At 48.3% G+C, this 15,325-nt stretch overlaps 1 protein-coding gene across 1 annotated transcript in view; it reads left to right on the top strand.

Moving 5' to 3' along the window:
* RSU1 (Ras suppressor protein 1) overlaps positions 1 to 13,681 on the top strand; it is a 212,002-nt gene extending 198,321 nt beyond the window's left edge. The window contains exon 9 of the mRNA XM_002717423.6: positions 13,107 to 13,681. Within this exon, the coding sequence (XP_002717469.1) occupies positions 13,107 to 13,209 (103 nt within the window). The 3' untranslated portion in view covers positions 13,210 to 13,681. The remainder of the gene's footprint in view (positions 1 to 13,106) is intronic.
* The last annotated feature ends 1,644 nt before the right edge of the window (positions 13,682 to 15,325 follow it).

Genomic DNA, 15,325 nt, shown 5'->3' with positions numbered 1-15,325 from the left:
AGGCTTGCAGCCTCAGGAGCCCAGCAGGAAACTAAGGGAAACAAAGTGACATCGGAACCAGAATTGGAGGACAGAAGACATCTGTCCCAAAGCCTGGAATGCTGGTGTTGGGCTGCACAGCATGGATCACCTGTGGACAGCTCTAAATGGGAGGCCCATGGAGTGACTGCTGGGCGTGCAACCCAGGACGTCAGGAAATGCTCCTGGCTCATTCAGTCCATTAGGCATTGCGCGACAGTTATAATCTCATATTTGGATAATATTTGGATAATTTCAGTCCATCTTAGTAAGTACAGTGGTACGTGCTTTCATTCAGTCAGTCAACAAACATTTATAGTGTGCATACGGCTTCCCAGCCACAAAGTACACTTAAAAAACAGTTTCTGTTCTCTGGGAGGCATTGTATCAGAGGAGGCAGGAAACAGTGATGGAACAGAGTAAGTATACTGAGACAGTGACGTGAAGGGAGTAAATGTGGTTAGGGGAGAGGGTGTGGGCCAGGAGGCCCTCGCTTGGGAACTCACGTGGACCAGAGTGATGAGGTACTGAGCAGACTCAGCAGTCCTTTTGTGGCAACAAATAAAAAGCCTAAAGTGGGGAGGGAGGTGGCATTTGATGATTTTAACCTAAAACAAATCCAGCGAGCTAGTGGACTTCAGGCATGGCATGATAGAGGGACCCAAACAGTGTCATTGGACTCAGTCTCTGTCTTTCGGTTCCCTTTTGTCTGTGCTAGTTTCTCCCCCAGGTGGGCTGTCTACAGCATGCCCTGAGAGGACACCAGCATACATGGCTTGCTTCCTCCCAGATTAAAGAAAGCAGAAAAGAAAGGACTTGTCATCCCCCACAGTTTGAGCTAAGACCCAAGACCTGTTTGTCTCACTGCCTCTCAAGATACATGCTCCTGTGTGGGCCAGTGATGTCACCAGGGTGATGACAGGCTGAAGGCTGAGTTGTGAGTCTCGATGACACTGACACCAGGACAGCATAACCCAACTCTGGAGTCCGAGTGCCTGCATCCCTTACTGTACCTCTGTTTCTCTACCTGTAAAATGGGGTTGGTCATCACTGATACATCAGAGAGACCTAGGGAGAAGCATTCCAGGCGGAGGGAGTGTTGAAGACACAGAGTGGGCCCGCCTGGGATCAGAACATGGAGAGCAGTAGTGCAGGAGGGTGGGGGAACTGGCCTGGTAGATGAGGGTGGGGGTAGTGCTTGGTTCTGCTTCCTTGCCAAGACAGTCCTGCTAGGGTGTGCACAGGCACAGGCCTCACCTCCTGTTGGTCTCCACTGCCTGGCTCTGCACAGTGCTCAGGTGTGCCCTGCCTGCTCTATCCCTGCTGTCTGTGTTGCTGGCCAGTGCACTTCTGAGGGACAGATTGTCTTCAGCTTTGTGAATACCTGTGGTCTGGTTACAGTTGAGTCTCACTGGCCTGGGGGCTACTCTGGTGTTATTTGGGGTGACTTTTCCTGTCTCTGCTTTGATTATTTTGGTGCTGATTTTATCTTTTAATACACAGAGGACCAAGTTATTTCCTTAAATTCAAATTTGTGGGTCCTGCCTCACTCTTTTATAAAGATTTATTTATTTACTTGAAAGTCAGTGTTACAGAGAAGCAGAGGCAGAGAGAGAGAGAAAGTTCCATCTGCTAGTTCACTCCCCAACTGGCCGCAACAGCCAGAGCTGTCCCCATCTGAAGCCAGGAGCTTCTTCCAGGTCTCCCATGCAAGTGCAGGAGCCCAAGAACTTGGGCCATCTTCTACTGCTTTCCCAGACAGAGAGCGGGATCGAAAGTAGAGCAGCTGGGACTTAAACCAGCGCCCATATGTGATGCCGGCACTGCAGGAGACAACTTTACCCGCTACACCACAGCACTGGCCCCCTGCCTCACTCTTAACAACAGCTGTAGAAATCCCGTCAGCCAATTGTGTATTGGCTGCAATTTAAAGTGGGTTAAATTAATGGATAAAAGCAGTAGCTTGTGATTATATAGTATTAGCGTGAAACTATCTATGTTAAGAGGTCTTTCAGATAATTACTGTTTAGCTTTTGTGAGCTAGAGTCAAGTTAGTATATTTTCATAGCAATAGTTCTTAGGAATGATTTGTGAAAGGGGTAAATTGCCCAAAGAGATTAATTCATGGCTTGTTGTTTATGAGCAGACTTGTGAATCTGTGTGTGTTACAGACACATACAGTCAGGTGCCTCTTTAATCTGTATGTGCCAAGTACTAAACTGCTTCATTGTTTTCATGAAAAAATCTTCACTCCTGGTCTAACGTCTCTCAAAGAAGTAGTTTGTTTGGTCAACTGACCAGTGCCCTTGGACTTACTTCCTTTTGCCTTTGACTTTCTTCTGGAAATTGCAACATTTAGCACTTTGCAGTTTAATTTAAAAGGATTACCTATTTTCTTAAATGCTTAAGCAGGGAAGCAGGTTGCAGTTATTGATTTCTTTCTGCATGTATTCTGTGAACGCTGAATTGGCTCCGTCCCCCGGGACCCTACCTCCTGAACTGCATGCTTGCTGGTGACAGCCGAGGCCTCTGATACATAACCAAAGACCTTGGCTAATATCCTCGCAACTGCTCGGGGAATTTTTATTAAGTAAAAGCATCATTAGAGTAGACAGGATGATGAAGTTTAATGAGCATCTTTTGTGCTAGATATTGTTAGTTTGGCGCTGCCAGAATTCTCATCTCTCCCCTCCAGTGGGGCAGATATGGAGTCTAGAATGTAGGGTGTATTTTTGAACTGTCTTATATTTTATATTATATTTCTTGATAGCTTGATGTGTGTGTTCCACCAGCTACACATTCCGTTTGGCCAGTTATGTGGATGATGTTTACACACATATGTGTGTATTTGTGTTCGCACCACATAGGGATCAGAGAGCAGTGAAGATCAGAGTGGAGAAAGATATGACAGACCTGTTAGTAAATTGTGTGGAACCGTCCTACAGGGATTTGATAAAAAAAAATCACGGCCTTTTGAATTAATGAGACTTCTCAAACTAACAGGGTAACTGCTAATTTTTTTCTTTAAGACTCAGCAATTTATTTATATCCTAAGGTTCTGTCACCAACTCCTCATAGCTGCTATATAGGATAAATAAAGCTATTGCAAATGCTTATTAATAAACTAGGATTCACACTTTGTCCACAGATTTACTCATGGAGATTTTAAATTTAGGATCCTACCCTAAGATTACAGATTAAGGCAAAATTATTTCTTACCATTATTTTTACTGGCCATCTACTTAGATTTTTAAATTGGTTCTTTTCTTGGTTGGTATGAGGACTTGCCATGGAAACACCCAAAACAACAGTAGGGAGGCATATGACATGAGCAAATGACTTAAGAACAGCATATTGTACCTCTCATATACCTGGCATTCCGAAACACAATATTTACATAGCACACAATGTGTTTCCACCAGTGCCCGGAATATATGGGATACAAAAGAAGTTAAGTCTGTGGTCCCCACCTTCAAGAAAACAGTACTCTATGGCCAGGGAGTGCAGTGGAGGATGGCCCAGGTGCTTGGGCCCTGCACCCCATGGGAGACCAGGAAAAGCACCTGGCTCCTGGCTCCTGCCAGGATCAGCGCGGTGCGCCGGCTGCAGCGGCGGCCATTGGAGGGTGAACCAACGGCAAAGGAAGACCTTTCTCTCTCTGTCTCTCTCTCTCTCACTGTCCACTCTGCCTGTCAAAAAAAAAAAAAAAAAAGAAAACAAGATTGAGAAATCCAAAAAATGAAAGACAATGTAACTTTGTGCTTTAAGGTTTTGAACTTTGGGGCAGGCATATTTGCTTCAATGTTGGTGCCACCTGGGATACCCATATCTTATATAGGAGTGTCTGCATTCAGATCCTAGCTTTACTCTGATTCCAGCTTCCTAATGTGTACCTCGGGAGGCAGCACGTGATTGCTCAAGTAGTTGGGTCTCTACCACCCACATGGGAGGCCTGGATTGAGTTCCCAGCTCTTGGCTTTCAACTGGCTCAGCCTCAACTGTTGTGGACATTTGGGGGATGAACCAGAACATGAGAGATTTCTCCTCCTTCCACTCCCTCTCAAATAAATCCGATAAATAAATAATAAATTAATTTTAATGAACATTTTGTAAAAAGACTTTCTGCTTTGGAGTAATCACATGAGTTAAATATGAGCCCAAAGTTTGCTGAAACTCAGGTTTCCTCACTGGGTTGTTGTGACAGCGGCCAGCCACTGAACAGCAGCCATATTGTGAATATTGTGTCATTGCCGAGGCACTCTGCTGGCAGATCTGGCGGTGAAATCCTGATACCATGAAGGCAGGAAAGAGGTGGGCTAAGGGGGCAGCTGGGATGGCCTCAGGGCCCCAGTATATGAGTGAGGTCCGAGCTGCAGAGAGAACTCAAGCAGACTTTCCAGACAGCAATAACACAGAGCAGCAAGAAAAACCGTAGAGACTTAAAGGAATGCTGGCTGGCAGGACAGGCTAATCCCAGGTCTCTGACTGGTTCAGCCCCATGTTGTTTTTCAAAGCACTTCAGTGAGCCCACGCCAGCCTGGCTGCCACTGTCCCCATGAGGTCAGTAGTGTGCTGATGCTCCCATGTTCTAGACAGGCATCGAAATCTGAGGATACTCCGCTAACAGGTGGCAGAGTTCACTCTGCATCCATTTTTCCTACGCTGCACAATACCTGAGCGCAGACCAGTCTTACTATACGTGTGCCTGTTACTACACAGGGAGATGAAGGTAGGTAAGTTAGGTCCCAAGTGGCTGCTCTGTGCCAGGTTCTGTGCTGGGTACTCAGTCCAGGGGACGGCGAGTGTTGGTTTCCGTGCCTCCGCCAAGGAGAGGTGGTTCTGTCAGTTATCTGTAAGACACTTGGAAAAGGGAAGGTACTGCATGAGGGGCAACAAGAAGGAAACCATTACATCATCTGATGGCCATGGTGACAGAGGCCTACATTGGGGTAGAAGAAAGAAAGAAGAAAGAGGATGATGGATATAAGAATGAGCTCATTCCTCTAAAACATCCAGTTAACCCCCTGAGTTATGATAGCTGATGAAAGCTAAGGCCCTTTCTGCTGGGACATACACATTGGACTTTGCTTAGTTTCAGAAATGACCAGGGTCGCAGGCAAAGAATTTCTACTAAAGAGGAAAGCTTTATCAAACCCAATGTAGCAATCAAAAAAGAGGGAGAAGTCAAATTGACTTCAGCATTTGATCCTGGCAGTTTGGAGACCTGGTAAGGCAGACTTCTGGGAGTCGGAAGAGGGGATGGTCATCTGCTTTGTTGGGTTTCATCACTGAGTATCCAAGTGGGCTGAAGAGGTGGTGACTTAGAGGGCTACTTGCTCTGAGATCATTGTTGAAGCCATGAAATTAGGTGATCTTCCTAGGGAAGAGGATACAAGGAGATGAAAGCACAGACACAGGACTGGAGAAGTGTCCAGAGACCAAGAACCAGGCAGTGCCTTATAGCCAGGGGAGGAAGAAATGGGCTGGCCGCCAGTGGTCCTCACTGCCACAGTGGTGACAGGGTGCAAGGGTCAGCTCCAGACTGTCAGGTCCAGCTGAAGCAGCTAGACTCGTGGACTTTTCCAAAAGCAAAGGTTCCCATATTAAATAAAGCCAGTGTGTCAGTAATAGGAAACCGTGCATTTCATACTGCTTAATACAAAGGGTCTTCAAAGCAGTCATGAAAAATACATAGATTTAAAAATTACACATGGCTTTCAAAAAGTTTTTGCACCTAAATAAACTTAGATAAGTTTATTTATTGTTTTAATAATCCATTTTTCCATGAAGATTGAGAAGTACCTTTGTGTATTTGTAAAATGGATTCTGATTATAGCAGGCTGGGTTCTTTGCTGCACAATCTTGGATGTCAAGAGGCAGTAGTGTTCTGCGGCACAGAGTTTAAAGTGGTCAGGCAGCTGGCTGCTTTCTCAGCACTTCTCTGAAATGGCCAGCCTGGTGGCCTGGGCAGTCCACAGAATCGCTCCATAATGATGCCACCAGCAATGCTCAGGGCGGCGCTCACTCCCACTTTCACCTTTGGGCTTCACAAATGAGGATGGAGAGCACTCACAAGCCCAGCACAGCTGCTTCACTCATCTCCCACAGCTGAGAGCCTCCGTGGGCCCTGTGCCTTTGCAGTGTTCTCTAGCGACGCGAGCCTGTTCATCAGACTCCCGAGAGGAATGCATCCTTGCCTGGCACTTAGAGTGCTCCTTGTTGGTTTTTCCCCCTCCTTAATCATCTCCCAATTATCCTCTACAAGCCTCCGATTTCTGGGGAGAAAATTTTCTAGGATTCAGTGCCAGAGGGTCCCCTCCACTTTCTGAGCATTTTGCCTGCTGGTACCTGCAGCCTCGGGGTGACTTGGAGCCCTGCTTCTGTCAGCTGGCAAAGCTCAAGGGAATCAGCCCCAGTGGCACAGGGTGACCATGCAGGTCTCGGGCTGCACTCCAGGCATGGTGGCAGTGGGTGGGAAATGGGAGGAACTGCCCGGGTAGCCTGAGGCCTGGAGCTGTGTTAGCAGCCGCCATCCTGCACACCTGCTGTGTGCCCCTGGAGACAAGATTGCCTCCGCGTCTCACTTAGTATTCCCCTAAGCCCTCCAAGGTAGCTGGCAATTGTCATCCTCACTTTACAGATGAGGGCATTAGCCTGTGGCAAGTTAGGGGTAATTTTCAGGGACAATCAAGATGAGTGTGGAACCCATGGACCATTTCCAGGAATCCCCAGGGCAGGTGGCACTGAGCAGAGAACTGCAGCAGTGGTGGCACAGATGGAACGTGCTGGCAGGAAGTGACAGCAAAGGTTGGGATTTTCCCAGGTGTGGGAGGTGGGAAGGAGCAGGCTGAGCAGAAGAGGTTGGATTCACCCAGCCCTGTGGGGCTTGTGTGCAAGTCAGGAGGGGAGGGCTTTGGGCAGCCAGGAGAACACAGACCCCTCTCAGGGGCTGTGTTCATCTTGTTTTTCATTCTCTCTACTTGAGGCTGCTCTGAATTCTGGGACCTGCTGGCCTCCTGGGGCTGGCTAGCGGGAGCCCCAGGAAAGATAGCAAATGCCTTGCCCTTGAGCACCTCTGATGTGCTAAGCAGTCAGTGCAAAGCCCCTGTCTTCAGCTGCCTCCCTGAACACTAACTGGATTTTCCCCTGCCCTAAATCACCCCAGGACATCTCACCTGCAGCCCGAGGCCTGCCAAAGTTATTCCAGTCCTAAACCAGTTCAGACTTGCCCAATGGTTTTGCCCACTCCGTCCCCAGGAAACCGCAGTAAGGACTCTTACCTTACTGCCTCTTCCTTCCTCCCTTGGGCCTCCCGCCTGACCCTGGTGCTTCCCCTTGTGGCCCTGTGTGGCATAGCGTGTCCTCTTCTCTTGGCAGCTGCAAGCAAAAAACTTCCAGTGGCACTGACCTCTCCCTGCCTGTCCCTTCCAAAAGTTAAAGCCAGGGACCATCAGTGCAGTTACAGTGGAGAGGGGACCTGATGCCTGCCTGTGTTTGGCTCATTCTAGTAGAAACAACACCCTTTCTTCCTGAGGGCACTTTACTTTTCTTGCCTCTCAGTGCACTGCTACTCCAGAAACTGTCTGGGGTTTGGGTTTTCTTGTGTTTCCTTCTGGAATGAAGCCACGTGCACTTTTTGGGCTGCCTGCTCAGGCCCAGAGACATTCACTGTTCTGTCTTGGTTCTCTGTTGCCACTGTCACAAGTTACCACCAACTCAGTGACCATATTAGCTTTTCGTGACTACAACGAAACACCTGAGACAGCTAACTTTATAAAGTGAAAAGGGCGGGGCCAGCACTGTGGTGTAGTGGGTAAAGCCGCCGCCTGCACTGCCAGCATCCCATAAGGGTGGTGGTTCAAGATCTGGCTGCTCCACTTCTGATCTAGCTCTGCTATGGCCTGAGAAAACAGTGGAAGATGGCCCAAGTCCTTGGGTCCCTGCTCTTGTGTGGAAGACCCAGAAGAATCTCCTGCCTCCTGGCTTCGGATCGGCACAACTCCTGCCATTGCGGCCAATTGGGGAGTGAACCAGCGCATGGAAGACCTCTCTCTCTGCCTCTCCTTCTCTCTGTGTGTGTAACTGTGACTTTCAATTAAATAAATCTTTTTAAAAAAAAGTGAAGTGAAAAGGGTTATTTATTTAGCCAAGAGTTTAGGAGGTTCAAGTACAAGATCAGGCAGCCCCATTGGTTTGGGATCTGGTGAGGATGGCAGGTGTCAGTGGCAGAGCAGGTACAAAGGAAGAATTGCACAGCCGGCCAGGAAGCCCAAAGAAATTGGACCCAAACTCCAGCTTTAATCCAAACACCGCAGCAAGAACTGCCTTCCAAAGGCACACCCCCCCCCCCACGGACCCTAGGATTTTGCACTGAGCCCCACCTCCTGTGGTTCCTACCACTTCCCAACAGCACCACCCTGGAGACCAGGCCTTCAACACATGGGCTTCTGGGAACATTCAACATCCAAACTGACCCCTAAACCCTAGCAGGGACGGACACAAAGCAGATCACGTATCTCCCAGCAGCAGCGGCCAGAAGTCCTGAGTTCAGTGTCTAGGGGGCCACATCTGTCACTTCCCAGCCTTTGTGGCTTCCCGAGGCCTCCTGTCTCCCTGATGGGTGGCCCTTGCGCCAGCTTCAGAACCAGCAGCATAGGCTCCTCACCTCTCTCTCTCACTCCGACCTCTGCCTCTCGTTTATGAAAATGCTTTTGATACCTCTGAGCCCACTGGGTCATCTGGGAATGCCTTCCCAGCTCAAGGTTCTTTTTTTTTATTTATTTTTTTATTTTTGACAGGCAGAGTGGACAGTGAGAGAGAGAGACAGAGAGAAAGGTCTTCCTTTGCCGTTTGTTCACCCTCCAATGGCCGCCGCAGCCAGCGCACTGCGGCCGGTGTATCGTGCTGATCCAAAGCCAGTAGCCAGGTGCTTTCTCCTGGTCTCCCATGCAGGTGCAGGGCCCAAGCACTTGGGCCATCCTCCACTGCACTCCTGGGCCACAGCAGAGAGCTGGACTGGAAGAGGAGCAACCGGACAGAATCCAGCGCCCCCACCAGGACTAGAACCCAGTGTGCCGGTGCCACAGGCTGAGGATTAGCCTAGTGAGCCACAGCGCCGGCTCAAGGTTCTTAATCACAACTGCTGGGGCCTTTTGCCACGCAGGTAGTAGCTACCGTGGAGTCCATTGGTCTGTCTACCATAATGACTTTATTTTTTTCTTTTTTTTTTTTTTTAAGATTTGTTTTATTTATTTGAGAAAACAGAGTTACAGAGAAAGGGTGAGAGAGAGAGGTCTTCCATCTGCTGGTTTACTTCCCAAATGGCTGCAGCAGCCAGAGCTGAACCGATCTGAAGCCAGGAGCCAGGAGCTTCTTGTGGGTCTCTCATGTGGGTGCAGGAGCCCAAGGACTTGAGCCATCTTCTACAGATTTTGCAGACCATTGCAGAGAACTGGATCAGAAGAGGAACAGCTGGGACTCGATCCAGTGCCCTTATGGGATGTGGGCGCTGCAGGTTGGGGCTTTGGCCCACTGTGCCACAGCGCTGGCCCTACCATACTTTTAAAAATGGAGGCCCCATGGCCAAAGACTGGTAGAAGCAACCAGAAATGGAATACAGGACTGTAGACTTTGAGATGCCAGCTGCTACTGCCCTGCCACAGCCCTGGCTGCTTAGGATGGCACTGTCATCTGCCCACACAGCTGGAGGAGGTGGCGGATGGCGCTGCGGACGCGGTGTCAGCCAGCCCTGCCAGTGACTCACCAAGGAAGTGGGGCAGTGCGTTTCGCTCTGCCTTAGTTGTTTCCTTCAAAGGGGATGAAACCTTGCTTCCAGGGGAGTTCGGGGATTTAGCATTGATAGGAAGTGCCATGTGAGTTTTCAGAGGAAAAACTCCTAAAGTAAGGTGATCACATCGTGATCTTTATGTAATCACTCTGACTGCCGCATCAGTCCTGTGTGTCCAGCAGGCATTGGCTAGGCCTTCCCGCGGGCTTGCCGTTGTGCTGGACTTACTGAGCGCCCAGAACCAGCCTGTGAGGGAAAAGACACCTTGATTTGAAAGATGAAGGGAGCGGGAGGAGGGCCAGAGGAGGTGAAAGTTGCTCATCATTTGCCCAGAGCCCACAGCTGCTGTGTATCAAAACTAGGACTTCAGCACTCAGGTCAGGGCTGCTGTCCCCTGTCTGGCCTTTTGTAGCGACTCACGATGAGGCCCCGGGAAGTCCAGGCACCCACCGTGGGATGTGACTCTAAAAAGGCAGAAAACCAACTATTTCAACATTCCGGCTCCCCCCTGGCAGCCAGCCGTCCTGCTGAGTGTCAGGCAGCTTGTTCACCCCCCTCCGAATGACTTCCTCAGATCCCCACTGGCAGGGCCCAGCTGGGCACCCAGTCTGCGAAGCTCTCCGTGCCCACCTTGGCTTTTAACTCGCTCAGGACAGGACACGTAGCAGGCCCTTACCAAACCCTCACTTCCCCCTTCCCTAGTCTCCTCGCATCCTTGGCACCCTGCTCCTAGCCTGTAGACATTGGCGGGTTTCCATGCTCATGAACTGTAGAGCGACATCTCTGTAGATGTTTTCGTAGGTTCGATGTTGTCTGGGAATAAGAACCTGTATTCTTTTTGCTTTGATTGGAGGATAAAGGTTGGAAAACAGGAAAGACATGTGAGGATTTAAGAAAGCTGTGTACTCAGATGCTGAAGTTGCTGAGACCACAGGGGCCTGTGTGGATGCGCAGAAGAAAGTCAGACCTTTGCTCTGGGCCAGGTGAGAGGACTTTGGAGACCAGATGCCCCCAGAGGACCTCGTGCTGCGGCGTAGAGCCCCTGAGCATCAAGCCTTTGGCTTTGAGTAAAACTGCATCCTAGGAAGCAGAGAAGCGCAGGGACTTTCGGGAGGAAAGGGATGCCTCAGAGCACCATGGATGAAGGTGGGGGATGTAACGGATGGGTCTGCTTAGGCGCAGGATTTGTTCTGTCCATGTGATATATCTGCACAGATGCCGAGGATGAGGTTCAAAGGCCAGGCCCACCTGGATGATGCAGGACAACCTTCCCAGCCAAGATCTTTAACTCAGAGCTGCAGAGTCCCTTTTGCCACAGTGGGTAACATGTTCACAGGTTCCAAGGATTAGGACATGGGCTGCATTGGGAATTGGAGGTAGAGTTGGACTCCCTGAACTTGCCTCCTGTCTAAACCAATTGTTCTTACCTGGGATCCTGGGCCCCCAGATGCCCATGGCCTAATCTTCTGGGGGATCTGTTGTTGCTTGTTAAAGTATAGGGGAGAAGAGGCCTTGTAGGTTTAATGATGTGTTTTCTTGAGTAGCAAGTCCTTTTATAAAAGGATTAGAACTAGACAGTTAGGCGCTTTTTTTTTTTTTTTTTTTTGACAAGCAGAGTTAGACAGTAAGAGAGAGAGACAGAAAGGTCTTCCTTTTCCGTTGGTTCACCCCCCAAATGGCCACAACGGCTGGCACGCTGCGCCGATCCGAAGCCAGGAGCCAGGTGCTTCTCCTGATCTCCCATGGGGTGCAGGGCCCAAGCACTTGGGCCATCCTCCACTGCACTCCTGGGCCACAGCAGAGAGCTGGCCTGGAAGAGGGGCAACCGGGACAGAATCCGGTGCCCCGACCGGGACTAGAACCCCGTGTGCCAGTGCTGCAGGCGGAGGATTAGCCAAGTGAGCCTCGGCACCGGCCAGTTAGGCCTTTTTGTCCATTACATTAACACAAAGTCCTCTGACCTCCTAACTCCCACAGGAGTTTGAAAACCAGTATTCAGGCCCTAATGTTAACTGTCTAGGGCATATGACACCTTTCTGACTCGAGAGAAGGACTCTCCCCCTTACCCGAAGAGCATCCCCAGCCCCTGGCTGCATGTACATTCTCTGGCCTGTGGGTCATTCCCCTGCCGACTCCCAGCCTTGGACTTGACAGTGCGTGAGAGCGGAGACCTCTGTCATCTGCACTGTTGGGATCTGCTTGTGCTGCATCTAAGAAGACACTTAGGAGACTCAGGAGACAGTGGAGCACAGTATGATCCCATCAAAACCCTAGTTAATGTCCAGATTCCCAGCCACGCCATCAGTGGGGCGTCTCTGCGTGCCGGGCCCTCCCCTCAGCCTGTCAGCCCAGTGTTGATGTCATCAAGAGATCAGTAGATGCTAAATAGTACCACACTGTGCATGGCCACCAGTTTGGTGAAATGCCAGCGTCAGAAGAAGGTGTCTAATTCCTGGAGTGGACATCGGAGCTAAGGGCTCTTCCGTACAGCGTGGTCGGTCGCGGTGTCAACGCTTGTTCCATCGGTAGACACAGTTACAGCACTGAGGGAAGTTTGAGCTGTATTTATTTTAGGGTGGCTTTTAATTTAGTTTAATCAGAATTACTCATAAATTATCGATTAATTACTGTCTGCCGTTCAGTTAAATCTTCTCAGCCATGGAGCTGGCTCCGCTCTGCGATGAATGCCATCCACTGTAATTGTAGGGCACTTTGTCAACATTTAATCAGCGGTACTTATTAATGTGGCATTGATGTGTGGTCGCCATCCCTGCACTATCAATCACGCGCGAGCAGCCGGCGCGCACTTGGCCACCATTGCTCTTTGTCACATTAGCCAGCCTCGGGGCTTTCGGGCCAAGCAGGCGGCTCACTTGTCACTAAACCGACACTCCCGTCTCCTCAGTTCAACCTAGTTGCCATTGTTGACTTCAACACTCACAGCCTTTTGAACTTGGGTCTGGCACAGCTGGGCTGAATGTGACCGGTTCTCAGAATCCTGCCAATCTCTCCCTTTGCTGTTTTCACACGGAGCCTGGGAAGAGTGAGATTCCAAGGGCCTTGTCCATGATTGGATGTCATGGCACAGATAGCACGTGTGTGCACGTATGTGTGTGTAAGAGTTTTAAATTGTTACACATGGCACATGATCCAGAGGAAACAGTTGTGAACTTTTGGTTTTCCTTGGCTTCCTAAATATTTCTAGAGATTTCATCTGTTGGTGAGGTCTCTACCAATAGAAGCTTACCTTAGATTAGTAAAATAGGGTTCATGGTTTTTTCTTCTTTCTTTTTTTTTCCAGCCTCTACGGCAGGCACATGCAAGCAAACCCAGAACCTCCCAGGAAGAATAATGACAAGTCGAAAAAGATCAGCCGGAAACCCCTGACCGCCAAGAACAAATAAAGCGTGGCATGGACAGGACTTCCGGCCTCTCTCCTTTACACCTCTGTCCTCTCGCTCTGTCTCACAAATAAGTACAATGTGTATGTGGCTTTTATTTTTCTTTCTTTTCACTCTTTTCTCGTGCTTACCACCTTACCTTTTAAATTCTTTGGGTAGGTGGTAGATTTTTATGAAGTCTTAAAACCATTTCCATTTATTCTTTAAAGTGCCATGGGCAGGGAACAAAGGTCTAATTCAGCTGCAGATTCCAGAGGCACAGGTTTCAGCGCCTTGAATAGACGCCACAAGGTTGCTTATTGTCTGAAGAATTATTAAAATCACGTGGCCTCTTAAATGTCACGGTTAACACACTTCATTCTGTATATTCACATAACTCATGAGCATGCTTTGTTAGGAGCTTTGCTTCACCACTGAGACTTTATGTTCATCTGACTTACAAATGATTTTAATAAAATCTTGAATTTGTATCACATTTGCTTCTTGCCTGGAGTAAGAAAACAATATACATATTTTTGTTTACAGCCCCCCATCCCACCTCCCCCCCCCCCCAGTTATCTTGTCCAATCTTACTGGTTATAGATGAGCAACTATGAAACTTGCCATGAGAGAAATGCAAAATCAGATCCGAGTTGGTTGCTCCTCACTAGTTTGTGGTGTTTTTTTTCTTTGAGAATTGTTTCTAAATTAAGAAGGAGCAGAACAACAAATCTCTAGGAGATTCTGCCAAAGGAATTTGGAAAGCAGCATTCCTTCGCTGAAGAAATGGTGACTTCTGCCAGTGGCTGGGAGACAGAGCTGTGAAACGGAGAGAGGAAAAAAATGCAAGTATGTTTTCTGTTGCCGCAGAAAATCTGCTCATATCAAAGCATTCTTCTGAGAGACTTTGATGCCAAGGAAGTTGTGTCAGTGTGCACACCCCAGGCACCCCCCGAACTGGGAGCTGCAGTTGCAGAGTCATTAAACAGCCATTGTTTAATGTCGGTGATAGGCAGCTTTCGCTCTCATCAACAGTAATACGTATGGAAGTGAAAATAGATCCAAGCCGTTGTGTGCTAAGTAAGAGGGCTGCCAGCCCAAGAATGCTCAAACCAAAGGCATATGAAGAGGCAGGAACAATGCAGTGGACTCTGGGAGACAGACCCGTGCCTCTCCCCTGGTCATCGCCTTCAGACTCCCAGGGGAGCTCTCACAGCCAGACCTCAGGTTATGTGAAAAGCCAGATACAAAGCAGAAAGTCTGTAGTCCATTAGCAAATGGAGTCTGCTTAGCAGTGAGAGAGGCCACAGGGCAGTGTGTTAAGCCTCTGATCACATCCTGATAGAACCTTGTAGGAAGCGAAATCCCTGGGTGCCTCACCTGTGTGAGGGCAGAACCGGTGTAATTTTTATAGGTGTAGTGTTTGCCTCAGTCTGAATTTTTTTCCAGTTTGTGAAATTGCAGCAATGCTTCTGTTTTTGATTGGTTGGACTTCACCTAAAATTAAACTAGCAACATGGCATTGGTAAAAAATCTAACAATATTAAGGGCTCTTAGAAGTAATTCTTCTCTAAAAATGAATACTTTAGATAGAAATATGGGTAATACACATGAATTCACAGAGAAGAGATAGCTTCAAGAAACACACACACACACACAAAATGCAGACTCTCATGAGTAATAAAAAATACAAATCAAAGCAGAAATAATTAACACATAGCAACGAGAAAAGTGCAAATATGTTTAAGGCATTAAGTGCTAGAAAACTAACATGAGATACATATTCTTATATACTGCTTTTGAGAATGTAAATTTCTCTTCAGAATGGTGGTAACAGTTTGGCAATATGTAGCAAAACCTTAAAGTTGTGTCCTTGGACCCAGAATCTTTATGCCTAGGAATTTGTCCTGAGGAAACTCTCAGAGATGCACACAAAGAGCTATATATGGGAAGTGTCCATATGGGATTGTGTCCACAATGGAAACATGAGGAAAAGGCCAGTGCCTACTGATGGGTGAATGAGACAATGAATTATGGCATATCCACATGAAAAACTGCCCAACAGTAAAGGCAAAGGGAGATAATCAAATCATCCAATGAAGGGAAAAAAGGAAGATTCTAAAAACTAACAATATAAGTA

This window comes from Oryctolagus cuniculus, chromosome 13, assembly GCF_051225735.1.
Source record: "Oryctolagus cuniculus isolate XC-2025 breed Fujian yellow rabbit chromosome 13, ASM5122573v1, whole genome shotgun sequence".
NCBI lineage: Eukaryota > Metazoa > Chordata > Mammalia > Lagomorpha > Leporidae > Oryctolagus > Oryctolagus cuniculus.
Note: the sequence above shows the minus strand (reverse complement) of the source record. Positions and strands in the feature narration are given on the sequence as shown.